The sequence below is a fragment of the Podarcis vaucheri genome (assembly GCF_965113315.1).
Source record: "Podarcis vaucheri genome assembly, chromosome: 7".
NCBI classification, from domain to species: domain Eukaryota; kingdom Metazoa; phylum Chordata; class Lepidosauria; order Squamata; family Lacertidae; genus Podarcis; species Podarcis vaucheri.
In genome coordinates, this window is record NC_138765.1 from 86,351,549 (window position 1) to 86,379,331 (window position 27,783).

Genomic DNA, 27,783 nt, shown 5'->3' on the forward strand with positions numbered 1-27,783 from the left:
TACACTTTGGGGAATATGTAAAAATATAGAGAGACGTCCGCTGCCAAAGTCACATATTTTAGTTGCATAATAAAATAGCTGCATATAGTAACTGTCTTCATATAATCATAAACCGTATACATCAGTTGCACTATCCAGATGGATGTCTGGTCTCGATCCTGTGATATCTTCCAGCATATTCCTCTTAGTATGTGGAATAATGTTTTATGGACCCTCAGAAATCTGCAAACGAGCTTAGAAATCATGGGATTTCTGGTAGGGGTTGTGTAATTAATATTTATGTCTCTTTACTTGCTACCTGATTCCCAATCCAATCACCATTATGTTTTCTAGCTCTCTGTCCACAACAGCTAGAAAGCGGCTTTCTTAGGATGAGAGTTGCTGTAGGCTTAGAGGTTAATAAGAGCTGATGGACCAGTCAGGAAAAACTGGGATGTTAGAGGCACAGCTGGAAGTCAGCTGGGAGCTGCTGGTGCAGAGCCATAAAAAGTGTGTGTGTGTGTGTGTGTGTGTGTGTGCACGCGCACAGAATCAGGGTTTATTTGTTGCAAGGCAGGAAGTATGGAGTAAAGGATGTTGGTTTGTGTTGAGCTCCCTGTTAATGGATTCGTATGGATTGGCAGGAGCCAGCTGATGCCCTCCAGACAACATTTCTACTGCACTTTCATCATGGTTTGCACTCAGGATGCTATTCCATTCCTTAAAAAAACAAAAACAAAATTAAGCTTTGGGGAGATCTCAAAAGAAATGGAAGAAACCCGGGAGGAAAGGCAGGAGAAGAGCGATTTGATGACAACGTTGTCGTGTGGGTGTACTTTAAAAAACCAAAAGTGGCAACCCCAGAGGAAATCCCAAGTGTGGAAACCTAACATTTCAACTCTCACACGCTCAAGGGATCACCTCAAAAGGTCATTTCCAAGTGTGGTCATTATTCCGGGGAGCTTCGTGTGTCTGCTGTGTGTGTAGAGTTACTTCAGTGCTGAAATTTGGCAACAAGATTTGCGTTCCAACCGGCACGTTTGGCCAGCATTGCATGGAGTTAATGACGTGAGGTCTAGGGGTGTGTTATTATTATTATTGCATATACATCCAGGCTGACCTAAGAGTGAGTGAGTGTATGTTAGGTCCCTTTTCTGTTCTGCAGGAGCCTCTGCATTGAGGAGGCCCTGAGCTTACATCCTTACCGTGGAGAGTAGAAGGGTGGGGGAATGAGAAAGCAGCCTTGCTCCAAGTGACTACAGTGCTGAGGTGCCCACCTCCAGCAGAAGTGTGTGTGTGTGTGTGTGTGTGTGTGTGTGTGCAGGTAGGGGATGGTGGTGCCCTACAAGCTGAGATCTACCACAATATGCTTGTAAACCAGTGTGTTCCCCTTGAAGCTGGGCGCCAGCAGGATATCCATGTCCTCCAACGGGATGGGGCGGAAGGCGTGGGGAGCCTGCACAGAGAGTTCCTGGAACTTTGCAAACTTCTGCTTCTCTTCGTCCCACAGGTAGATGTGGGTGAAGGAGAAGTCACTCCCCAGGGCCATATATTGATGCTGGGACACACGGAACGGCTCCATCACCATGGAGCCTCGGGAGGGCAAGGTCTGCAGCTCCGTGAACCGCAGGCCCTCCCACTTGACCACCTTGGAGTCGCCAATGTAGCGGCTGAGGCACAGGAAGTTGTCCCTCTTGACCCGGAAGTGCTTGACCATCTGGACGTCCATCACGTCTGCCACATCGCCCAGGTGGAGGAACTGCTTCTGCGAGCGGTTCCACTGGTAGATGATGGGGGCCTGGGAACTGCTGGAGATGATCAGCCGGGGCTTGCCGTCAATCTCCAGGTACTCCACGTCGGTGTCACGGTGCCACGAGTGCAGGTCCTGGTGGGAGTAGAAGCCGTTCTGGTTCCAGCGGTAGAGGCTGGTGGAGCCAGCTTTGGAGCTGTCGGCAATGACGAAGAACCACTCTCCCTCGATCTGGAAGGCCTCGATATCGTTGGGCTTGCGGATCTTCTGGCTGTCAATGTCCTGGATCTTGATGAACTTGTCGATGTTTGTGTCCCAGCGGTAGATGTAGGAGCCGCCAAAGAGCTGGGCCACCACGACGTACAGCTGCGACTCAGCCACGATGGGCTTGCAGTAAACGGCTGAGTGAGCTGCAGGAGAACATTATGAGGCATCAGCACACGAAAAGGTCTGTTATAGGAATTCTAAGGTCTTATATATATATAAAAAATAAATGTTCATAAATGTACAAGGCAAACACATACATAAGTATATAAACCATGTGTCAGAAATAGTAAAGGTAAAGATAAAGGGACCCCTGACCACTAGGTCCAGTCGTGACCGACTCTGGGGTTGCGGCACTCATCTCGCTTTATTGGCCGAGGGAGCTGGCGTACAGCTTCCGGGTCATGTGGCCAGCAGGACTAAGCCGCTTATGGAGAACCAGAGCAGCGCATGGAAATGCCATTTACCTTCCTGTCGGAGTGGTACCTATTTATCTACTTGCACTTTGACGTGCTTTCGAACTGCTAGGTTGGCAGGAGCAGGGACCGAGCAATGGTAGCTCACCCCATCGTGGGGATTCGAACCGCTGACCTTCTGATCGGCAAGTCCTAGGCTCTGTGGTTTAACCCACAGCGCCACCTGCGTCCCGTCTGAAATTCCACAGGATAGCAATCCTGAAGCCATTTTGACTCTCCTAAATTGACCTCAGATATTTTTCTGCAAGGAGGAAGGAAATGTGAAAAGCTCTCCAATTGTCTTTGGACTGTAGGGGCTTATAGTTACCTGTAAATACAGTCTGGCAAGTATCTGTTAAGCTGAGCACACTATCAATATGTGTAAGAGATTCAGGAACTAAGTATTTACCATCTCAAAGGAATGGCCAGGCTACCCAAAAAAGGCAATCCTGGCAGACAGGAGAGAAGCAACACACTCAAATTTCTGCTGGGGACCACCTTTCTGTGATGTATGTATGATGTTTTAGGGGGTGGTCTTGAGCTACAGGGTGGGCAATTTCAAAAGTCTATATAAGAGCTTGCACATCAATGTTCTGGGAATGTTCTCCTCCCTCCCTGCGTTGGGTGAGCGGGGGACCCTGTTGCAACAGTTTAATAAAGATCAGGCTTACTAGCCTCTTTGCTTCACAGTATTCTCTGGTTGGCCTCTGTTATTTTCTCCTACCAATAGAGAACCTACATAAGGACTCTGTATGGGCTCTTATGGGCTCTTGGATACCCCATAAGGGGGGAAGGAGCAGTTTTTTTACTTATATCAGTTGGAAGGAGAACCAAAGGGTCATCTCTTTCGATCCCTGCCCTGCAATGTAGGAATCACAGCTAAATGTTGCAGGCAACAGACTACAAGGAAGGAGGCACCATGGAGAGAGGATTGGGAAATGAAGCAACAGCCCCTTCAAACAGGTTGCGATGAGGAATGTGGCATGCACCTTAGTCACCCCTGCCCTCTGGCATTTTTAAATGCATGACAAAAGACATGCATCTGTTGCACACGTGCATGACAGTTTTAGGTGGACATTCTGCAAAGGCCACCCGCAGATACATCATACCTACATCACAGAAAAGGCGGTCTACAACAGAAATCTGAGTGCGTGGCAAGTTACCTGATTGCATTATCTGGGTTTTGGTCACTCTTGTTATTATAACTACTTAATTCCTGAATCTAGGTCACAGGTCAAAGGCTCACACCCTGTTCATATCTTGAATGTGCCCTTAAGACAGGATTTGGGAGGACAGAATCTGTGAGGAAAGAAACAACGGGGAGGTTTCCCACTTTGACCTTGCAGAGAAATATTTGAGGTCAATTTGCTCCGGATATTTTCTGTGGGGTTTCAGACATGTGGCTTATACCAGTGTATACAGCTATGGACATTTATATTATGACCTTAAAATTCTTATAACACAACTCTACAAATTCTATGGCTCCATCCACTGCTTACCAGGGATGCGGTCAAAGTCCCGCAGCTTCCGTTCGACATAGTCCCACTTGAGGATGCTGCAGCTGCTGGAACTGGGCTGGGCCAGGGCCACGTAGAGGTCGCTGGAGTACAGGAACGGCTCTGCGGACACAGACTGGAAAGGCAGGACCTGGTGCACCACAAAATCTGATGGAGGAAAGAAACAAAGAGACCTTGTCTGTATCCCAAACAATTCCTGCTGATTGCCTTAAAAAAGCCATTAAATGGCTTGGGACCCTGGATACCTGAAGGCAGTGGCGTAGCGTGGGGGGTGCCAGGGGTGCCGGCCGCACCAGGCGCAAAATTTGGGGGGGCGCGTTTGGCCGGCCCTCCTCGAGGAAGCAGGAACCCCACTGCCCTCGGACCTCCTCCGAAGGCTGGCGGTGGGGCGGAGAGACCTCCTCCCGCCGCCAGCCTTTGGAAGGCTGCTCTGAAGCCTGGCGGTGGGGCGGAGAGACCTTCTCCCCACGCCAGCCTTCAGAAGGCTGCTCCGAAGCCTGGCGGTGGGGCGGAGAGACCTTCTCCCCGCGCCAGCCTTCGGATGGCTGCTCCGAAGCCTGGCGGTGGGGCGGAGAGACCTTCTCCCCGCGCCAGCCTTCGGAAGGCTGCTCCGAAGCCTGGCGGTGGGGCGGAGAGACCTTCTCCCCGCGCCAGCCTTCGGAAGGCTGCTCCGAAGCCTGGCGGTGGGGCGGAGAGACCTTCTCCCCACGCCAGCCTTCGGATGGCTGTCCTGAAGACTTGTGGTGGGAGCAGTGGCGTAGCGTGGGGGGTGCAGGGGGGCCTGCTGCACCTGGCGCAACATCTGGGGGGGCGTGGAAGAGACTCGAGTGCTAAAATCCATGGGTTAGGGGGCGCAAATTACTTGCCTTGCCCCGGGTGCTGAGAACCCACGCTACGCCACTGCCTGAAGGGCCACATTCTACCACACCAGCCAGCCTTAACTCCATGGGTTCCCATTCCCACATGAAATTAGACACTGGTCAGGAAAAACCTTCTTGATTACGATGTCCTATTTACATAGCATCCTCACCTCCTGGACATCAGTCCAGTGCCAGGGTAACCTTCCCTACCCACCTATGTTTTGCCACGTGAAGTGTAGGTTGTTTATAGTCATGGTTTCATCCGTTCTGTTACATTTCATTGTTCTGTAGTGTGAAGATAAGAATGTAGGAAGAACCTGCTGGGTCAGGCCAATGGCCCATCTTGCCTAGCATCCTGTTCTCACAGTGGCCAACCAGCAAGCAGGACCCAAGCACAAGAGGCCTCTCCACTCCTGTGGTCTTCAGCAGCTGGTCTTCAGAAGCACTGCTTCCTCTGACAGAGCCATCCTGGCTGGTAGCCATCGACAGCTCTCTTCTCCTCCATGAGTCTGTCTAATCTTTAAAAGTCATCTAATTTGGTGACCAGGGACGCGGGTGGCGCTGTGGGTTAAACCACAGAGCCTAGGGCTTGCCGATCAGAAGGTCGGCGGTTCGAATCCCCGCGACGGGGTGAGCTCCCATTGTTCGATCCCAGCTCCTGCCAACCTAGCAGTTTGAAAGCACATCGAAGTGCAAGTAGATAAATAGGTACTGCTCCAGCGGGAAGGTAAACGGCCTTTCTGTGCGCTGCTCTGGTTCGCCAGAAGCGGCTTAGTCATGCTGGCCACATGACCCAGAAGCTGTACGCCGGCTCCCTCGGCCAGTAAAGCGAGATGAGCGCCGCAACCCCAGAGTCGGTCATGACTGGACCTAACGGTCAGGGGTCCCTTTACCTTTAAGTTGGTGACTATCACCATCACTGCCTCATGTGGGAGGAAGTTTCACAGTTGAACTATGCACTGCATGAAGAAGGACTTTCTTTGACCTGTCCTGAATCTTCTGGCATTCAGCTTCACTGGATGTCCAGTGTTAGGAGGGGGGGGGAACGTTTCTCTATTCACTTTCTCCATGCTGTGCATCATTTTACAGAGCTCTGTTCATGTGACCTCCTCTTTGCCTCTCCTCGTACCTAACCCTTTCCTCCAAACTGGAGTCTCAGGGATGTGACTGAGCTGGATGCCTGGGAAGAGTCTGACTCTGAAGATGAGGGAATGCAGTCACAAATAAAGCAAGAGTGGGTTAGTTTGACCCCCTTTCCTCCTGAGTTTCCATTCGCCGATAGAATAGTAGACTCAGAAGGCTCACAGTCGGTGGGCGGGGGAGGAATCAGACGGCCTTCAGGGGGTTGCTATGCAACCAGAAGGGAGGCAGTGTTTAGAAGGCTCTTCGTTTGAAAGTGGAGGGAAAGTCCATCTACCTTCCCCCCAAACCAGGAGGGCTGAAAAGGTTGAAATGCAACAGAAGTGCAAGGGAGGAAGGGCTGGACTTTGGCGTGCTTCATGCTGCGGAAGGGGCGGAGATTCAGAGTGAGCAACTAGTTACCAAGGGAGGCTGGCTCGGTGCCGCTTTCTGTAAATTCTAAATAAACGTAATATAAACCTGCCAGAGGCTCATTAATTTGTATTGGAGCTTGGTCGTGCCTGCCAGAGATCCTGACATGGAGGTTGGCATAGTTTTATAAAGTCAGTCATGACACCTCTTATTTGCCTTTTCTCTCAACAAAGAAGTTCCAAACCAGGCACAGGCAAACTCAGCCCTCCAGATGTTTTGGGACAACAACTCCCATGATCCCTAGCTAACAGGATCAGTGGTCCAGGATGATGGGAGTTGTAGTCCCACAACATCTGGAGGGCCGAGTTTGCCTATGCCTGTTCCAAACCGTGCAACTTTTCTCCATGCGAGAGTCGCTTCAGCCCTTTGATCTTTTCGGTTGCCCTTTTCTGAACCTCCACAGGTTTGTAGTGAGACAACCAAAACTGTACAAGCTATTCCAGACGTGGTCATGGCGGGCACAGATCTGCAAGAGAAGGGGATGGCAAGGCAGGGTTCACCCACCCCCAGCAAAATCTGTAGATGCAGCACTACTTCTGGGTGCCATTCTATTTCCTAGAAGGCCATGCAAATACCAGCTGTTCCTACCTGTGGTGACACAGTCAAAGTCCTTGAGGGGCAGCTCCCGGATCTTCTGGCCTTGGTACTGAGCGGGGCTCCCACAGAAAACGGCGGGGATGCTTGTGTTGGTGCTATCCATCCACTCCACTAGCCACTTGATGTTGCAGTCACAGGTCAACGAATTGCCCCGGAGGTCTCTGTCAAAGAGAGAGGCAATTCAGGAGCAATCACCTCCACCCACAAATTGGCTACCGTATTTTTCGCTCTATAGGACGCACTTTTTCCCCTCCAAAAATTAAGGGGAAATGTGTGTGCGTCCTATGGAGCGAATGCAGGCTCCTTGGCTTCAGCAATAGCAACGCGAAGCCTCTGAAGCGCAGTGGGAGCGCTCCCTCCGTGCTCCGGAGGCTTCGCGTTGCTTTCGCTGAAGCCTGGAGAGCGAGAGGCGTCGTTGCGCACCGACCCCTCTTCCTCTCCAGGCTTCAGGGATAGCCGCCTGAAGTCTCCGGAGCGCAGCGGGTTCTTTTGCTGAAGCCGGGAGAGCTGCGCAGCACCCCTTCAGCGAACCGGGAGGAGAAATGGAAGGGGCTCCGTTTCTCCTGCCACTTCGCTGAAGGGGCGCTGAGCAGAGAGGGGGAGAATTTTTCCCCCCTGTTCTCCCCCTCCTATGGTCCGGTGCATCCTATAGAGCGAAAAATACGGCAATTTAAGAGCAGTTACCCAATCCAAAGGCAAGATTGCAAATCTGATCCAGCATTCCCAACTACTGCTGTCACCCGCACTCTCCTCCCTAAGTACAGAGATTCCCTGTGCTTTGAAAATCTGAATAACATTTGTTTGCTGTCCATCTTCACCAATGATAATGCTGATCTCATAATACATTTGCTTGTCAGGGTAGACTTATCCTGCTTAACTAGCTTTTCTGTGGACTTCTCTAATGCTACCACATAATAAACAAATAACTATTATTGCTGCCTGGAATGGCTCCAAGTGCAAGAAAAGCAAGACAGAAAAACAGCAACCCTAGAATATTTGCTTTATGAAAATTACAGAATTTCAGCTGGAAGTTACAGGTTATGCCCTGATTGGAAATGAAGCAGTGTGACTACCCCAAAACCTTTTCATGTATTGAAATTAGTGTTGAAAGTACAATAGCGTTTGATCACCAAACAGCATCATGGACACAAACAATAATAATAAATTCACAGTGAAAAGAATGTCTGCTTCATTTCCAGTCAATGCCCACCCTGAGACTCCCTGCTGAAATTTGATAACCACAAATGTTCTGGGTTTTGTTCCACTTTTACTGCGCTGTGATCTCTCCGGACAGAAATATTATGGTAGCCCAAATCCACTACTATTGTGTAAAGGACATGTTGCTTTAAGGTGAAGTTGGTGCTTTTAAGTCTCACTGATCTTGAAAAGGAGAATTATACATATGCTTAATGCTCTCCTATTCCCCACAAATGAAATAAAATAATTTAACTGGGTGCCTCTTGCTGCTCCAAATTAAATTGGTCCATTCTGCTTGGCTCACCCGTTTTCAGCAAACCCTTCCCAGTAATTGAAGAAGAGAAGAAGAAGAGTTTGGATTTGATATCCCGCTTTATCACTCCCCTTCAGGAGTCTCAAAGCGGCTAACATTCTCCTTTCCCTTCCTCCCCCACAACAAACACTCTGTGAGGTGAGTGGGGCTGAGAGACTTCAGAGAAGTGTGACTGGCCCAAGGTCACCCAGCAGCTGCATGTGGATGAGCAGAGACACGAACCTGGTTCCCCAGATCACAAGTCTACCGCTCTTAACCACTACACCACACTGGCTGGACTGTGGTTAATTTAATTACAATGGTGGGTCTTTCATATATGGTGAAATTCTTGCAGCTTGCCATGAACTTGTGGGCCACAAATATGGGAGGACATTGCAATATTTGCAATTGCAAAAGGTGCAGGGAGCAGAATTACTTGCACCGAAGTGGGAAGGAACCTTACAGGTCGCTCAAGATGTCCAGCGGTTTCAGGAGGCCTCTGGGCAGCGTCTGCAGATTGTTGTAGGCCAAAGACCTGGAAGAAAGGAAGACGTGAATGTTGGTTGTGCCAGGGGTTCCCCTCTTTGCTGCTTTTGAGGAACATAAGGATGTAAGAAGAGCCTGTTTCCTCCTAGGCTGGGGCAGACTTCCTCTACATGTGACCAGATGTGGGCGTGACCTCACCTATGCAGATAACAAAATACCTCAGCAGAGGCCGCCATCTCTCTCTCTTCGACTACATTCGTCAAAGAAGCAACATCTGCTTAGCCTAAGATGCTCTCTTGGCTTGCAGCCAAAAAAGGACAAAGGAGCTGATAGTTTCCAGGTGTATATTACTTTTGTAACTTAAGTCTGCCTTCTGGGATCCATCTGTGAACAGAATGTGAGTGTGTAAACTCTTTTATACTTTTATAGAAGACTGTGTCGTGTCTATTTCTTTTATGAGGGACTAAAGGGGAAATTACCAGGTAACATTTTAGAGGCTTTAGCGAGCCTGAGCAAACGCATCCGCTGAGCAATTTAAAAAGGGGGGAATGTTACTCTGCTAAATTGTGAACTTGTTAACACAAGTTGGAAAGAATATAATCAAACAATATAGCCTCTCCTGCATCCCTGAACATTCCCACACTCTCCCCTCCTGCCATTTCCAGCAACTGCTATTCAGAACCATAGCCATTGTGGCTAGGAGCCATTGATAGCTTTTTCTTTCAGGAATTTGTCTAATCCTCTTTCAAAACCATCCAGGTTGGTGGCTGCTACTGCTGCTGTGACAAAGGCAGACCCTCCCAGTGTCCCAATTTTCCAGGGAAAGTCCTGGAATGTCAGAAGCCATCCCGGTTTCTGATTTGATCCCAGAAGCTCCTGCTTTTGGATGTCCCTATTTCCACTGGAGAAATGTTGGAGGGTATGCAAAGGCAAACCCTGCCACCCCTACGGACACCATGTGACCCAGCCAACCCTCACGGACAAGAATCCTGCAGGAGGGCGTTGCAATATCTCTGTGGGCATAATGCATCCTGCCCTTTGCAATGAAGAAGCTCTCCCCCACCCCCTGGACAGATCTAGTATACCTGAAGGAGCGTCTCCACCCCCATCGTTCTGCCCGGACACTGAGGTCCAGCTCCAAGGGCCTTCTGGTGGTTCCCTCCTTGTGAGAAGTGAGTTTACAGGGAACCAGGTAGAGGGCCTTCTCGGTAGTGGTGCCTGCCCTGTAGAATGCCCTCCCATCAGATGTAAAGGAAATAAACAACTATCTGACTTTCAGAAGACATCTGAAGGCAACCTTGTATCGGGAAGTTTTTAATGTCTAATGTTTTACCATTTTTTATGTGCTGTAAGCCACCCAGAGTGGCTGGGGAAACCCAGCCAGATGGGAGGGTATAAATAAAATAATAATAATAATAATAATAATAATAATAATAATAATAATCCCTGACCATTTGATCCATGTCTTCATGATCATCATAATTCATTCATATGCAGTGTGAATAGAATTGCATAATTACAAAAATACAACAAAAGTAGTCATAAGCAATAAAAAAAAATCAAAACACAAGCAACATAATTTAACACCTGCCCCAAACAAGTCATAATAAGATCCACAAATAGAGATACAAAAAATCAACATCAATAATAATGTGATTCCTGCATTGCAGAGAGTTGGACTAGATGTCTCTTGGGGAATTTCTAGCTCTACAAGTCTATGATTCCATAACAGCAAAATTAAGATCTCCAAAATTAAATCTTAACCCCAAGAAAAAAACAACTCCTAAGCTTCATTATTATTCTGGCAGGCACGTCCCACACTGCCAGGAGTGCACCAGTTAATCTTAGTTTGTTAGTAGCATGCAAGGCCAAGTCTGCAGATCCTTCTGCCCAAGTGGCAACTCACAGGTGTGTCAAGGACTTGAGCCCACGGAAGGCGTTTTTTGACAGAGCCTGGATGTCGTTGTTCTCGATGAACCTGAAGGCAAAGAGAAAGACATATTCTCACCCAGGGACTCCCATGCTTTTTGTAGGCCACCGCCCTGCCTTGTTTTCATAAACTCATCCCTAATACCCACTACCCTATCCTTTAAAAAAGCATCATTCAGAACAGGAGTTTGCACGACCCACCAAGGAAGATAATAAAATTAAAAACATTAGCAGTTAATTACACATTGATTCAAACCCCCATTAACTGTAGATTTAGTTTAATGAATTCAACAAAAACTATGAGCTTGACTGACACCAGTGAAATAAAAAAAGTAAGGTTATATATATATATATATATATATATATATATATATATATATATATTCATAAATGTACCAACCAAGCGCATACATAGATGTGTGGACCACATGTCTGGAGCAGCACAGGAGGACTGCCCTGAAACCATTTTGGCTCCCAAACTGACCAAATGTTTTCTCTGCAAGGAGGGAGGAGGTGGAGGAGCCTCCCCATTGTTTTTTTGTTCCCAAATCCTGTCTTAAGGGTATGTCTGTGTATGAATAGGGTGAGCCTGTGACCTGGCTCAGGAACTAAGTATTTGTCATTACAAAAGACTGGCCAGGCTCCCCAGGGTATCGAATCAATTAACAGGTAACCTGCCAGTCAGGAGGTAAACAACGCACTCAGATTTCTGTTGCAGACCACCCTTTCTGTGATGCAGGTATGATGTTTCTGGAGGTGGTCTTGGACTCCAAGGCGGGCAATTTAAAATGTCAATATAAGGGCAGGCACACCTTTGTTCTGGTCCTCCTCCTCTCTCCAGCGTGTGGGGGAGCACCCTCTTGCAACAGTTCAATAAAGATCAGGCTTAGGAGCTGCTTTGCTTCTCAATATTCTCTGGTTGACCTCTGTTATTTACTCCGATCGATGGAGAACCTACAAAGGACTCTATAAGGGCTCTTGTGTCCCCCATAAGGGAATGAGGGCAGATTTATGTTTATTACACCAGCTTTTGAAAGTCTGATAGTCATTGACACCCCATCCCCCGCCAGCCCTCCACTGGCTGCGTAGGGATGGGCATGGCTGTAGCTGGAATAAGATGTGTGAGTTTTGTTGTGTATTTTGTTGTTCCTAAGACTTATAAACATCAGCTTTCCCCTTTCCCCCTGTTCCTGGCCCTTCTTCCTACTCCAAGTGTTGTCCCAGTGTATCCCCTTGTGGAGGCTAGGGAAAAGTGATCCGTACAGGTACTGCAGGTGGGAGAGTCCGGTGAACGCATTGTCCCCAATCAAGGAAAACTTGTTGGAATTCAATAAGCTGCAAAGAGAAAAGACACGGTGTTAAGGCAGTGAGAATGGGACAGTAAACCTTAGCAATGCTTGGCTTAACATTTCATGTCAAATTCTGTGCGACTGCCATAAAACCTAGGGAACAAGCTGTACTACCAAAATGATTAATGTTTTAAATGACAATTTTAGGTTATATTTTAGTGATCGAGATCTAATGTATATTTTTAACTGCTGTTATATCTGAATTGTCTCTGTTGAACCCAATTGCAATCCAATGTATCCCTGTTGTGTTTTATGATTTTTCTGATATTGTAAGTGAGCCGGAACTGGTCTGTGACCGTAATAATAAAATTCATTCATTCAACATTTCATGTCATGTTGTGGGGGTTGGACTAGATGACCCTTGGGTCCCTTCCAACTCTACAATTCTAGGATTTTGCTTTGAGCATCACAAGGAGATGGCTTCAGAAGAGGAAGAGATGGGAGCTCAGCGCCTCTTAGTTGAGAGACCAGCAGATTTAAGCTTTCCTCCTCCTTTAAAAGGTAAAGGTAAAGGGACTCCTGACCGTTAGGTCCAGTCACAGACAACTCTGGGGTTGCGGCGCTCATCTCGTTCTATAGGCTGAGGGAGCTGGCGTACAGCTTCTGGGTCATGTGGCCAGCATGACTAAGCCACTTCTGGCGAACCAGAGCAGCACACGGAAACGCTGTTTACCTTCCTGCCAGAGTAGTACCTATTTATCTACTTGCACTTTGATGTGCTTTCAGCCTGTTGCGGGGATTCGAACCGCCGACCTTCTGATCGGCAAACCCTAGGCTCTGTGGTTTAACCCACAGCGCCACCAGCATCCCTCCTCCTCCTTTATTCCATCCCAGTTGCTCATCACATGAATTCTGCAAATTCATCACATGAATTCTGTGAGTATTTAGAACTCGCAAAAATGATAGAGTTAATAAGAAATCAATCGATAGACAAGCTTAAGAAAGAATGGGAATGTTTTAAAAATTACTTGAACAAACATGGTTCCAACAATAACACTTGGCTGTGTTTAGACAGAAGTATCCGAAGATGGAGACCAATAATTAAATACAGATTAAAGGTAGCAATGGCTGAACTGAAACCAGAGAGCAGACAGAAGTCAACAAACCAACAAATTAAAAAATGGGATTCAATCTAGTAGGAGGGACTTTGTGAGCAGCATACCCTGGTACTGGTTTGAATTAACAAAATAATGTTTTTTGTTCGATAGGTATTGTCAGGGGTTCAGGAGCAGAGGCGAGGGCAAGGGAGGAAACAGAGAGCGAGGGGGAGGAGGCAGAAGAAAGGATGAGTGATGACGACGACCCGAGATCTCCGAGTCTTTCCAGTGAATCAGAAGATTCACAAAAAGGAGCACCAGTGGCCAGGGCAAGGGGGGAGACTAGGGGGACACCCCAGGAAGAAAGAGCCAGAGGGGACTCAGAGGGGAGCAGTTGGAGATCGGGACCAACGTCACCGCCAGAGAGTAGGAAAGAGGAAGAGCGCCAGGGAGCAAGCGCTGGCAGCTCGCAACAGGAGGGAGGGCACGAGTCAGGAGTGGCCACACCTTCATCGGGGAGCGAAGTGACGGTTAGACGGAAAGTGGAAGGTTGGGCGCGCGCGCCAAGTTCAAATGCACAGGAAGGTGGCGCAGTAGGCAGCCCGGAAAGGGAGCCAGGTCCTAAAGCCCGGCGCAAGGAGACAGGAGAGTCAGGGGGGTCAGCGTCAGAAGAATCCCGGAAGGAAGAGACCCAGGGGGGCAGAGGGACCCAGAGGAGAACTGTCAGGCGGAAAAGGTGGAGCAGGGCTAGGATATTAAGTTGGTGCGCAAGGGGCGGAGACTCAGACGGAGCTTCGCCGATCTAAGCATAAGACGTAGGGTTGCACGCAGCAGCTTGAGAATGGAGACTGTAACTCAATAAAGACTTTTATTTAACGATCGCTGGCTAGCGTGATCCTCTGTGAGCTAGGATCTGGAAGTAACCCTGACAGGTATTTTTAGTCTTGTAAATTTTCTGGTTTCATTGCCGTTAATGTTTCTTTTTCTTTTTTTCTTTTCTCTCTCTCTCTCTCTTTATTTCTTTTATATAATACACATTTATTCTAGATGTTTGATAATTTGATAATGTATACTGTAATAACTATCTTTAAGCTTGAAATATCCAATGTAAGTTGTGTTTTTTTCTTTGTTTTGTTTTTTGTATGAAATGTTTGTTTAATAAAAGTGAATTAAAATTGAATTAAATAAATAAATAAATGTGTAACTAAAAAATAAATAAATTCTGTAAATAGGAACTAGTGCCTGGCTTTGTCTCTCCCCCGCCCCAATCTTTTTCCTTTTTGTGTTGTGACTTTTAGAATGTAAGGTGTAAGGTGTGTTCTTATTACTGATATTTATAAGCCTCTCTGGGAGGGTTTTTCTCCTTGCTTTTTCTGAAAAGCTGGGTAAAAATACTTTTAAAAAATCAGTAAATGCTCCCCCCCCCACCTCGTTCAAGGTCTGACATATTTAAGGTAAGGGTTTTTTTCTTTCTAAACTGATTTTCCAGTGACCCCGCAGGTGGTGTGCCTTCAGGACTGATGTCCTGCTCTGCACATTGCAGAATATTTATTGATTCATTTAATAAAATTCATATACTACTTGATCACAAAAAAACAACTCCACACTCAAAGAGGTTTAGGGAAAAAAGATAAAACAATAAAACTATCAGTAAGAAAAATGAACAACTTTAAAACTTTCAAAAAGTTAAAATAACAATAGAATAAAAACTGATTTAAACTTGCACCACCTTTCTAAATATCTGGGTAGGCTTGTCTAAAGAAAAAATGTTTTTGGCAGGTGCTAAAAAGTACAGCAAAGGCACCTGTATGGTCTCAATAGGCAGGGAATTCCGAAGTGTAATGGTGCCAATTCTGTCGACTGAAGCAGCCGAGTAGGCGTGTAGGGGATGAGGCTCTAGCCTAGAGAAGAGGGGTGCCAACTAGCAGCTCAGGTGATGCAGAGCTCCTCTCAACTTGTAAAGGAGCTAAGAACTTGCGAGGAATTCCAGTTCCACAAGAGCTCTGCTCTGCTTTGATCTAGGAAACTTATTTCAGGGGAAGTTATCTTGACTGTGAAAGGAACTCCAGACAGTTTAGTTGAAATGGACAGAAGGAAAAACAAAGGCTCATGAAAACCAGATGTTTCCCACTCCAGTTGGGTGCAAAAGCAATTCTATTAGTGCCTTGCCCTGTGGCATTAACTATACAGTGGTACCTCGGGTTAAGTACTTAATTCGTTCCGGAGGTCCGTTCTTAACCTGAAACTGTTCTTAACCTGAAGCACCACTTTAGCTAATGGGGCCTCCTGCTGTACCGCCGCTGCACGATTTCTGTTCTCATCCTGAAGCAAAGTTCTTAACCCGAGGTACTATTTCTGGGTTAGCGGAGTCTGTAACCTGAAGCGTATGTAACCTGAAGCGCATGTAACCCGAGGTACCACTGTATTGCAGAGTCCACATTCCAACCACTGCCGTTTCTAAGCTGAAAAAGTTAATGTGTCAAGGCAGAAAGGATGTCCTCTCTCATCTGCTGCCATGGAAAACTCCTGCCCTTAGCCCAATTACAGTGGTACTTCGGGTTACAAATGCTTTGGGTTACAAACGCCTCAGGTTACAAACTCCGCTAACCAGGAAGTAGTACTTCAGGTTAAGAACTTTGCCCCAGGATGAGAACGGAAATCGCACAGTGGCGGCGCGGCGGCAGCAGTGGGAGGTCCCATTAGTGAAAGCGTGCCTCAGGTTAAGAACTTAACTCGGGATAAGTTCGTAACCCGAGGTACCACTGCCTAGGCAGTCACTCTAATGGTAAAGTTCTTTGGCTGGCTAAGCAGCACTGTGACAACTCAGGGTAACAAGAACCCTCCTCCCCAAAGAAAAAACCAGGGGAAACAGACAGGCAGAGAGACATACAGGAACTGCAGGAACGGGAGGTGAGCGAAGGCGGCTTCTTTGATTTCGCTGAAGTCTGCATTTATCAGGGTCCTGCAGGAGAGGAGAGGGGGAAAAAGAGAAATGCTAAAACGTCTGCTGAAACAGAAGGAGGCAACTGAATTTCACAAAAGGATCTGAGCAGCAGTAAAAAGGTAGCTTGTCCACACTTCCACTTGTCCTGGGCCTGGAAAGCACATGAGTTAGTGGCGTTTCCCTTGCCCCACTCCTTTCCCTGGGAAAACCCATGCTTTTAACTCTAAATGGGAGTGAAAGTCAATCTGGAGAATTGCCCTTTGCTCTGATTGAGCACTAAAGCAGTGTTTCCCAAACGTTTTTGGGCAACGCACACCTGTGTACTGAAAAAAAATCTCGCGGCACACCACCATTAAAGCCCCGCCCCGTGACGTCAGCGCGCAGCGTCACGCCGGGAGGGACGCACAAAAGTGAAAGTTTTTTCCCTCCCCCTTGCCGGGGAACCTCCAAGCTTTGGGCAGGCAGGCAGGCAGAGCTGGGAAGGGGGTTTCCAGGGGACACGGCAGCTCCTCGAAAGGCTTCTCTCAGCTGCGCTCAATCCTCCTCGGAGAGGATTTCCCCTCCGGTCCCATGCCTTCGTTTGGGGCATCGCTCCGGCTGCTCCCTCTCCCGCCGCGCAGGAGCGATGCCTCTCTCTGGCTCTCCCTCCGCGCAGGCTGAGGGAGGGAAGGAGGGGCGCGTGTGACCCGTCTCTGCTGGGAGACCAAACCCAGCGAGGCAGAGTCGCGCGGAGGCGCCCAGGCAGCGCTGCCGGCTGCGAGGAGGAGCGCCAGGCAGCAGCAGGAGGCGCGGCCTCTCCTCGCCGCCGCCGCCCCGCCTCTCGCCGCCCGACTCGCCCGCTTCCCTCCAGGCATCTCGCGGCACACGAGGCAACGTCTCACGGCACACTCGTGTGCCGCGGAACACCGGTTGGGAAACACTGCACTAAAGAGCAGTTTTCCCTGGGGAAGCTCACAAAACACCGGGATAAGAGAAAAGTTTTTCTCTATCTCAGCACTAGAACTTGTGGATATCCAATGAAGCTGAATGTTGGAGGATTCAGGATAGATAAAAGGAAGTCCTTCGTACAAAAGGTAAAGGTAAAGGACCCCTGGATGGTTAAGTCGAGTCAAAGGCGACTCTGGGGCTGCAGAGCTCATCTCACTTTCAAGGCGAGGGAGCCGGCATTTGTCCGTAGACAGCTTTCTGGGTCATGTGGCCAGCAGGACTAAACCGCTTCTGGTGCAACAGAACACCGTGACAGAAGCCAGAGCGCACAGAAACACTGTTTAATCTTCCCACCGCAGTGGTACCTATTTATCTACTTGCACTGGTGTGCTTTTAAACTGCTAGGTTGGCAGGAGCGAGGACAGAACAACAGGAGCTCACCCCATTGCAGGGATTCGAACTGCCGACCTTCTGATCAGCAAGTCCCTGGCTCTGTGGTTTAGACCACAGCGCCACCCACGTCCTTCGTGCAGTGCAGTGAAAGCATGGAACTCCTGGAGGATGCAGTGATGACCAGCAACACTGATGGCTTTAGAGGACCAGACAAAGTCAAGGAGGAGGAGAGGGCTATTGATGGCTACCGGCCATAATGGCTGTCCTTTGCCGCTACAGTTGGAAGCAACAGTGCTTCTGAATACCAGTTGCTGGAAACCAGCTTGGGTATGGACTGCATGCCCTCTGCATGGCGACGTCTGGTCAGCCACTGTGAGAACAGGAAGCTGGACTAGATGGACCACTGGCCTGATTCAGAAGACACTTCTTAACTTCTTATGTTCTTATGATACACAGAGAGCTTGTGTACCATCACACTAGAAACATATGTGGATCCCACACCTATGTAATTGGTCTGTACTTTGATGAGAGAGTGCAGGATTCTGCGGTTCCAGAGAGTGAACAATCTCGAGAGGGAATAATAATAATAATAATAATAATAATAATAATAATAATAATAATTTATATCCCGCCCTTCCCAGCTGAAACCGGGCTCAGAGCGGCTAACAACAATAAAAGTAACACAGTTTACATAAAATCACAATCAATTAATTGAAATGCATTCTAAAATCCATTCATTCTAAAATCAATTCAAAATCAAATTAATGGCAACCATTAGGGTAGAGTTCTGTGAGGATTACCAAAGGAGGGGGTCAGACTGTGCCTTGGCCAAAGGCCTCATGGAACAGCTCCGTCTTGCAGGCCCTGCAGAAAGATGTCAAGTCCCGCAGGGCCCTAGTCTCTTGTGAAATGACAGAGCGTTCCACCAGATCGGGGCCACGGCTGAAAAGGCCCTGGCTCTGGTTGAGGCCAGCCTAACCTCCCTGTGGCCCGGGACCTCCAAGATGTTTTTGTTTGAAGACTGTAAGGTCCTCCGTGGGACATACCAGGAGAGGCGGTCCCGTAAGTACGAGGGTCCTAGGCCGAATAATTGTGGCGAAACCAGTTTCCAATCTGCAAAGTACCGTAATTTTTGCTCTATAAGACTCACTTTTTCCCTCCTAAAAAGTAAGGGGAAATGTGTGTGCGTCTTATGGAGCGAATGCAGGCTGCACAGCTATCCCAGAAGCCGGAACAGCTGCTTTCACTGCGCAGCGATCCCTCTTGCTGTTCTGGCTTCTGAGATTCAGAATATTTTTTTTCTTGTTTTCTTCCTCCAAAAACTAGGTGCGTCTTGTGGTCTGGTGCTTCTTATAGAGCAAAAAATACGGTAGGTGGCTTCTCCATTAGTGGCTCAAAGCACGAGCGACGAATTGGCTGTTTCCAATCACACTCCCAGCCACAAACTCACTCACGCCTGCTTCCAGATGTGTGTACGGTTTATCTTTTTGTTTGTGGCATTTATGTTCCATCTTTTTCTCTGAGGATCTCAAGGGGGCTTACATTGTTCTCCTCCTCCCCATTTTATCCTCACAACAACCCTGTGAGGTCAGTCAGGCTGAGAGGCAGGGAGTGGTCCCCGGTTCACACCCAGTGAGCTTTTTTTATTTGAGGCGTCCAGATGATGCCATTGTCATCAAAACGCCAACCTATCTCCACCCCCAACCCCATTTTGCTTCCCCATACTGGTAACAAGCTGTGAAACCCCACCAATGCTTATGATCCTTTCTGGGGCAAATCTCACAAATTATTTTAAAATAAATAAAAATCCGCTGTTGTTAACTGCTGCCTACAACCTAAAGTTTGCTATGAAATGGTGTGTGTGTGTGTGTGTGTGTGTGTGTGTGTGTGTGTGTGTGTATAAAATGTTCATAAATGTACCAACCAAGCGCATACATAGATGTGTGGACCACATGTCTGGAGCAGCACAGGAGGACTGCCCTGAAACCATTTTCACTTCCAAACTGACCAAATGTTTTCTCTGCAAGGAAGGAGGAGGTGGGGGAGCCTTCCCATTGTCTTTTTGTTCACAAATTCTGTCTTAAGGGTATGTCTGTGTATGAATAGGGTGAGCCTGTGACCTGGCTCAGGAACTAAGTATTTGTCATTACAAAAGACTGGCCAGGCTCCCCAGGGTTTCCAATCAAGTAAGCATTAACAGGTAACTTGCCAGACAGGACGTAAACAACGCACTCAGATTTCTGCTGTAGACCGCCCTTTCTGTTATACAGGTATGATGTTTCTGGAGGTGGTCTTGGACTCCAAGGCGGGCAATTTAAAATGTCTATATAAGGGCGGATACACCTTTGTTCTGGGTCCTCCTCCTTTTCTGCGTGTGAGGCGAGCACTCTGTTGCAACAGTTCAATAAAGATCAGGCTTAGGAGCTGCTTTGCTTCTCAGTATTCTCTGATTGGCCTTTGTTATTTTCTCCGACCGATGGAGAACCCACAAAGGACTCTATAAGGGCTCTTGTGTCCCCCATAAGGGAAGAAGGTTTACATTTATTATAGCTAATTAAGACCCTAAAAAGCACCCTAAGGGTCTGTCTGCACTACTGACTTAATTTGCTTTTAATGCCACTCTGTTACCCTAGGAATCCTGGGAATCATAGATCTGGGGTAGGAGGCCCCTCACCAGCAGGAATCCTTTGTGGAAAGCTAGAGCAGCAAACGTTAAGATAAAACTGATTTGCTTGCAGTGTATGGCTTGGCGTCCGATGTCATCCTCCTCAATTACTGTCAGGCTGTCTTGCATTCACAGATTTCACGTTGTCTCCCTCACTGGCTACAGGCCAAATGCTAAACTGCACATTTTTCTAGCTGGTAGGCGCCAGCCATCAGAATCCTGATAGCAAGTGACTGGACCGTGCGGACTTGTTTAGCCTTTACTGTGGTTGTTATCTGCATATTTTGAAAATCTTTGAATTATTATTATTATTATTATTATTATTATTATTATTATTATTATTATTAAAAGTTGTCTCCTGACTTTAGCTCTCAGTAGGCAGAGCCTGGGGCCCCAATCTTGCTCCGTTCCACACGCACCCCTGAGATTGACCTCTCCTCTCTCTGTCCTTCTCCTCCTCTTCTTGCAGTTTCCCTTCTCTTTTATACATAAACTGAGCACAGCCAAAGAAATATAGTCCCTTGGCAGAGAGGATGCATTTAAAGATCTCTCCATTTGCTGTGATTAATGAAGGGTGGTTGGAGAGAGGCTGGGAAAAACACTTAAACAGATCAATGCGGGCATCAGCCTTGGCACAAAGACAGAGCCAGGCGCAGCAGTCTGGGAGAAAAGTGTTAGGAAATGCCAGAAATTCCCAGTGGGAATAGGATGGGGTTGCGGGGCTGCTGAATCAACTCGCAGCCCTAAGGCTTGGTTTCCAGACCCTTGGTCATCTTGGTCACCCTCCTCTGTTCCTTCTGAAACCTTGGTGCCCAAAATAGTCTCACTATTGCTTTCCTTGATCTTGACGCTGGACTTCTGTTGATTAAAACCATCTCTCTCTCACACACACACTTGCAGTTTGAAGTGGAATTCTGCCATCTCAGTTGATCACACCTTCGTTCTGCATAAATTGGAATTATCTCATCTTATTATGCAGTCTGAATCTCTCACTTCAGGCTGTAGGTGATGGGGAGAGAGTCACACACAGAAAGCCCTGTCCAGAAGCAAGAAACTGGCATTATCAACAAGAGGAGTTTGCCAAAACTCTCTCTCTGCTTCTGATGTGCCCCATACAAGTTTTTTATTTAACATGGGGGAAGCAACAATTAAATGCCTACTGTGGGTTAAACCACAGAGCCTAGGACTTGCCGATCAGAAGGTCAGTGGTTCAAATCCCCATGACGGTGTGAGCTCCCGTTGCTCGGTCCCTGCTCCTGCCAACCTAGCAGTTCGAAAGCACCTCAAAGTGCAAGTAGATCAGTAGGTACCGCTCCAGCGGGAAGGTAAACGGCGTTTCCGTGTGCTGCTCTGGTTCGCCAGAAGTGGCTTAGTCCTGCTGGCCACATGACCCGGAAGCTGTATGCCGGCTCCCTTGGCCAATAAAGCGAGATGAACGCCACAACCCCAGAGTCGGTTATGACTGGACTTAATGGTCAGGCGTCCTTTTACCTTTACCTTTTACCTGTCCACAGTCTAAAGTGGCATAGTCCAGAATAGGGGTGCCAACCTGAATAAGATATGGGGGGCTGGCCCCCTCAAATATTTTATTGGGGGCTGAAGGCCCCTCAGCCCCTAGGAGTTGGCTCCTATGGCCCAAAATGCTGCCATCTCACTGTGCCTGATGTGCACCAATGTCTCTGATATTTATATATTTAACTTCACCGCAGTTTACGAAAATGATAGATCAATTAAGAATTAAGAAAAATTAACAATAATCTATAGTTTTTAGTTTAGTTTAAACCAGTTTGGTTTGGTTTGGTTTATAATTAGACTAAAAGCAGATCAGACTTGCTCCAACTTTCTAAACACCTGGGTAAAGGTAAAGGACCCCTGACTGTTAAGTCCAGTCGTGGACGACTCTGGGGTTATGGCGCTCATCTCGCTTTGCTGGCCGAGGGAGCCGGCCTTTGTCCGCAGACAGCTTCAGCTTCCGGGTCATGTGGCCAGCATGACTAAGCTGCTTCTGGCAAACCAGAGCAGTGTTGCTTAAACACAAATGTTTTTTGCAAGCACCAAAAAGAGTACAGCGAAGGCGCCTGCCTGACATCAATAGGCGGGGAGTTCCAAAGTGCAGGTGCTGCCACCCTAAAAGGTCAAGTTCTTAAAAATGTGGAAGGGGTATTAGGAGGCACCTGCAACAGTGTCAATTTTGCTGCCAGAAACAGTTTGAGTGGGCACACACAGGGTAAGGCAATCTCATAGGTAAACTGGTCCAAAGTTGTTAAGGGCTTTATATACTAATAGTACCTCTTGAGAAAAAGGGATGTGGGTGGTGCTGTGGGTTAAACCACAGAGCCTAGGACTTGCTGATCAGAAGGTTGGCGGTTCGAATCCCTGTGATGGGGTGAGCTCCCATTGCTCGGTCCCTGCTTCTGCCAACCTAGCAGTTCGAAAGCACGTCGAAGTGCAAGTAGCTAAATAGGTACCGCTTCAGCGGGAAGGTAAACGGCGTTTCCGTGCGCTGCTCTGGTTGGCCAGAAGTGGCTTAGTCATGCTGGCCACGTGACCCGGAAGCTGTACGCCGGCTCCCTCGGCCAATAAAGCGAGATGAGTGCCGCAATCCCAGAGTCGGCCATGACTGGACCTAACGGTCAGGGGTCCCTTTACCTTTACCTTTAAGGAGTCTCAAAGCAGCTAACAATCTCCTTTCCCTTCCTCCTCCACGACAAACACTGTGAGGTGAGTGAGGCAGAGAGACTTCAGAGAAGTGTGACTGGCCCAAGGTCACCCAGCAGCTGCATGTGGTGGAGCGGAGACGCGAACCCGGTTCACCAGATTACGAGTCCACCACTCTTAACCACTACACCACACTGGTGTATAATAAAAGAGACCCTGGCTCCACATTAGGAATAATTTTCTGACGGTAAAAACCACTTGGACAGTGGGACAGACTCCCTCTGAAGGTGGTGGATGCTTCTTCATGAGAGGTTTATAAAACAGAAGTTGGATGGCCACCTGTCAGGGATTCTTTACCTGTGATTTCTGCCTTGGAGTTGGAGTAGAGTGTCCTATGAGTCCTGCTCCTGTCTCTTATATCAGCCTTCCCTCGCCTGGTGCCTTCCAGATGTTTTGGACTACAGTACACATCAGCCTCAACCAGCACAGCTGCATGACGCCTGCACCAATAGGAACTGGCTCATGAAAGCTGGGGCTGATGGGAGTTGTGGTGCAAAACTTCTGGTGGGGAACTGAGGCACCCTTGCACACTCTCACATACTCCAGACTTCTCCATTCAACCCCACAAGCCCCATTTGGTGCACACAGGTGCATATATCCTCACCACCAGTTTTACACACCTGAGTGTGCTCACCACGTGAAGCAGGTAGGCTCTAGTTCATACTGTACTTCTGAGGTTTCTTCCAGACAGCTGGCTGCTGCCAGTGTAATAAATTATTGCTCTCCTGTTGCAAGCTGTAAGTGGAATTTCAATTGACTTTCCACACCTTCGGGGATTTTGCACTTCCACACCAGTAGATAGGAGAGGAAGATGCAACTGGGTTAGTAGGGTGGTGATCCTCACATAAATAAGTAAATCAAAACCTCCATTATTTATTTAGCGCTAAGCATTCTAGTGTGGTTGCCTATCGCTACCCATGAAATGTCAAAACACAATGCAGATTAAAAAGTGTTTAATTAGCACAAAACCAAATCAAACCAGAAAATCATGTCTAAAACGGTGCTGATGGAAATAGTTGTTCGTTTAATATTTAAATCAGCACTATAGTTTTATAGTGCTATATCAGTGGTACTATAGGCAGAAAAGAATTTTAGCACTAATGAAAAGATCAATTTAAAGCAATTAACGGGCTTTGAAATGGTGTCCAGGAAGGTGTTTTGTCTATGAAGACAACATAGAGTTCCTTTCACTCTTTTAAAGGGGGTCTTAAAAATGTATTGGTGGCTTTTAGCTCATGCTGTAAACAGAAAAGCTTCTCTCAACACACTACTCCAAGACTAAAATAATGATTTTTGGGAAACACAGCGCTCAATATAAATGGAGTTTGGATCAACATAATTTACAGCAAACTTGCTCCTTCATATATCTTGGAGTCCTTTTTAGTGAATCATTGTCTTTGAAGTGGCAAACCCAAAGCACAGAAAGCTATAGGGACACCAATATTTTATTTTACGGAGCGTGGACAGTTGTTTCTTCCAGCATTGAATCTTTTTGGTAAGCAAAGTGATCCCACAAATGCTGTATGGAGCTGAAATTTGGGGTGACAATGTGAACTCTATTAAAGGGTTAGAAACAGTTCAGAATCAATTTCTTAGGAGACAATTCTCCTTAGCCAGCGGAACAACAGCTGCACTTCTATGTACGGAAACCAGATGGACAATGATCAGAGCAAGACTGCATCCCATTCAACTATCTGAAAAGATTTACTTCCTGACCCTGCGAGCTTTTCCAGCCCTGTGCTGTATGGGGAACAGCTCTGGTGGAAATCAAACGTTCAGTGTATCCTGGATTACTATTGTGTCCATGAATTGAACAAGTTTTTGAATATGGACAAGAGTCCACTAAGGCTCTACTGGACAGAATCTGGACGGGACCTACAAGAGATTAAATCTTCCAAATGTTCTCTGTGGTTCCCACTCTTAAAACAGGGCATTTTAGAGCCAGTTATTTGTCTAAAAAACTCTTACCTGGTCCATTAAGACCTGCCTTTATCGAGCTGCGTTACTAAGCAATGCCCTCAGCTGTGCTGGAAGGGCGTTATAAGATTTCATACGTAGATAGACTCTGTATTTGTGGACAACCACATACTTTGTTATTTGTTATATTGCACAGAAACTATATACACAGAACCTAGGAGATCTTTTCTAAATCCCGTTTGTTCAAGAAGGCAACCTCTAACCCCTAGTAAACTGGCGAAAATGTATAATTCGGAGTCAGACACATGCTGGAAAAGTAAAGGGAAAAAAGGGGTACATTCTATCACATGGGTAGACAAACTAAGGCCTGGGGGCAGGATCCAGCCCAATTGCCTTCTAAATCCGGCCTGCAGGCAGTCCTGGAATCAGCATGTTTTTACATGAGTAGAATGTGTGCTTTTATTTAAAATGCTTCTCTGGGTTATTTCTGAGGCATAGGAATTCGTTCATTATTTTTTCAAAATATAGTCCGGCCCCCCACAAGCAGAGGTGTAGTACCCGGTGGTACCCGGTGTGGAATTTTTTTTGTCACCCATTCCCCCCACATCGACAGCTCGGGGTAGGCTTGGGAGTCACAGGTGGGCGCCAAATGTCCGCACCCTTCCTATGCCTCTGTGCCTCCATCCCTGCAACTCCCAAGTACCCCAAGCCATTGGGGGAAGGGGGAAAACTATTCTGCTTTGCTGGGGTGCTGGCAATTTTTTAATTTTTAATTTTTTTGTATCCATGACATATGGGGATTGTTCAATTCCGTTGCATACATTTTAGCATGTTTTCATTTATTGCTTGCAACTACCTCAGTTTTAATTTTGTAATTATGCAAATCTTTTGATGTTGTAAACCACCTGGAGCAAAGTTTTAAATATGGGAAGGTGATGAAGATGCCCCTCCTATGTCAATCTGGTTTTCTGGATTTTTGCTTTAAAGTACAGAGCAATGCAGTGATGCGCATTAATGCTTGAATTGTCCCTGTGCAACAAAGGAGCGATGTAAGAGCAAGCGCTGCAGCAGTTCCACCCAGCTGACATTTAATATGGATATTCAGTTGTATTTATGGCATGCAAGCATCCCACATGCTCAGATTGCACTATGGAGTGGCTATGCACACTCCCCCACCCCGAGCTTCCCACATACACAATCATGTTGGCTGGAAACTTACTTTATTTAAAAAAGGAAAGGAAAATCAAGATTTGTTTATTTATACCAGTGCTTAATAAGCATGCTGCAAGCTCACATGGGCTCCAACTTTTCACTGCACATGCATTATGTTATTGCACACTGCTAAGAAATTAGAAAATGGGGGGGGGGGGAGAAGACCCTGTATGCACTTGGTACATATTACCATACAATTTGTGGTTGAATTGTAAGCTGGTGCAAGATTTTTAGAATTTAATTTTGACAGAAATGATAAATATTACTAAAACTCTTGTTTGCTGTCCAAAATGAATGTTGCTGGATATTTTTGACGATACCAGTGTAGATATGTTGTCAAAAGAATTGGTCTTTTGCATGATCTTGGCAGCTCAAATAGCAATTGCAACTCGGTGGCAAACAGCCTAAAATCTTACACTTACCACTCCCTCTGGAATATGGCTATGATGGAGAAAATTATTCATAATCCCCACTTGATCACTGCAACAAAAAGCCTGGTTGAGCTTTCGCAAATCTCACACCACAGAGAGAACTTCTGTATCACCTCAAGGTTTATGATATAACCAGTTCAGCTTCACGTCATTAAAGGCAGACGAGCCAAGCGAGTGTCAAGAAGCAGCCAAGAGGTTTGGCTCTATAAACCAACGCAGCCACTACTTTGCATTTGCATGTAGAGCTGCCATTAAGGATCATGTAGCCCGGCTGGTCTTTTCACCTGCAAGAAGCCATCTATAGGCAGTGCGGCATAGCGGTTAGAGTGTTGGATTAGGACCTGGGAGACCAGGATTCGAATTGCCACTTGGACACGAAGCCCTCGGGCCACTCACTCACTCTCAGCCTAGCCTACCTTACAGGGTGGTTGTGAGGATAAAATGGGGACGATGAGATTTATCTATGCCACCTTCAGGTCCTTTAGCAGAAATGGGACGTGCATGTAATTCATCATCATCTATAGAACCCCCCTCTTTCTCCAGGAGCAAACGAGCCATTCCCCAGCTGGGATGCAACATCTGGAAATGGACTTCCACAGGAGACCAGTCTGAAGATGCTGAAGATGCAGACGTTTGCTCCCAATGCTGTCTGTGCTCACCCCGGCAATCTAACCCCTCACTTCTGACCCCTCATCCCTGTCATCTCTCTCTTGGACACCAACCGGCCCTGTTCCACCCGGGGACACCATCTCCACATGCTCCTGAAGCCCTACTGCATAGCAGCCCGTCACCCACCCACCAAGAGACAGATGTGCACCCGCCCCAATCCCCCATCCACTTACAGCGAAATGACATCCCGCGGCAGGCTCTTGGGGATGGCCTTGGAGTCGACGCAGAAGGCTGTGTCTCTGGTGCAGGAGCAGCTGGGCGGGCAGGGGGGAGGCCTGGGGGCTTTCCGGCAGGTGGCGGGCAGCCAGAGGCAGGCCAGGCCCAGGAGGAAGAGGAGGAGAAGCTGCCCCAGCCTCTGCAGCTCTGCCATGGCCTTTTCCTGGGGGAGAACCAGCCTTCCAAGGCTGGGGAAGGTCTCCCCAGGGAGAAGCGGGCGTTTGCAGCAGCAGCAGCAGCAGCAGAGGAAAATGATGCAGGAGCAAGCCGAACTCTCCGCTCGCCTCCTCTACAGCTTCTGGTTCCTCTTCTCTGTCTCTGCAGGCTGCTGCAAGCTGCTGGGAGCTATCTCATCCCTGCAGGAAGCTGCGCTCCTCCGCCAGGCGTGATGGAGAGACGCGCGCAGCACGAAAGCACCAAGTTCTGGA

At 47.5% G+C, this 27,783-nt stretch overlaps 1 protein-coding gene across 1 annotated transcript; it reads right to left on the bottom strand.

Annotated features, from left to right (window-relative positions):
* Window positions 1-44: 44 nt before the first annotated feature.
* LGI3 (leucine rich repeat LGI family member 3) lies at window positions 45-27,776 on the bottom strand. The gene is made up of 8 exons (XM_082230158.1): window positions 27,313-27,776; window positions 16,154-16,225; window positions 12,141-12,212; window positions 10,855-10,926; window positions 8,926-8,997; window positions 6,965-7,134; window positions 3,948-4,112; window positions 45-2,139 (listed from the first exon to the last, which is right to left on the bottom strand). Exons 1-8 carry the CDS (start codon window positions 27,507-27,509, stop codon window positions 1,322-1,324), a joined length of 1,638 nt encoding a protein of 545 aa, XP_082086284.1. The 5' UTR covers window positions 27,510-27,776; the 3' UTR covers window positions 45-1,321.
* Window positions 27,777-27,783: the final 7 nt, after the last annotated feature.

What these genes read in the sequence shown, in the direction of transcription:
- LGI3 (XM_082230158.1), bottom strand. Translation starts at nt 27,509, where the DNA reads ATGGCAGAGCTGCAGAGGCTGGGGCAGCTTCTCCTCCTCTTCCTCCTG. An exon ending in CTCAAGTCCTTGACACACCT is followed by an intron (nt 8,998 to 10,854) that starts GTGAGTTGCCAC and finishes CCTTTCTTCCAG; the next exon opens with GTCTTTGGCCTACAACAATC. An exon ending in GGACTTTGACCGCATCCCTG is followed by an intron (nt 2,140 to 3,947) that starts GTAAGCAGTGGA and finishes GTTCTCCTGCAG; the next exon opens with CTCACTCAGCCGTTTACTGC.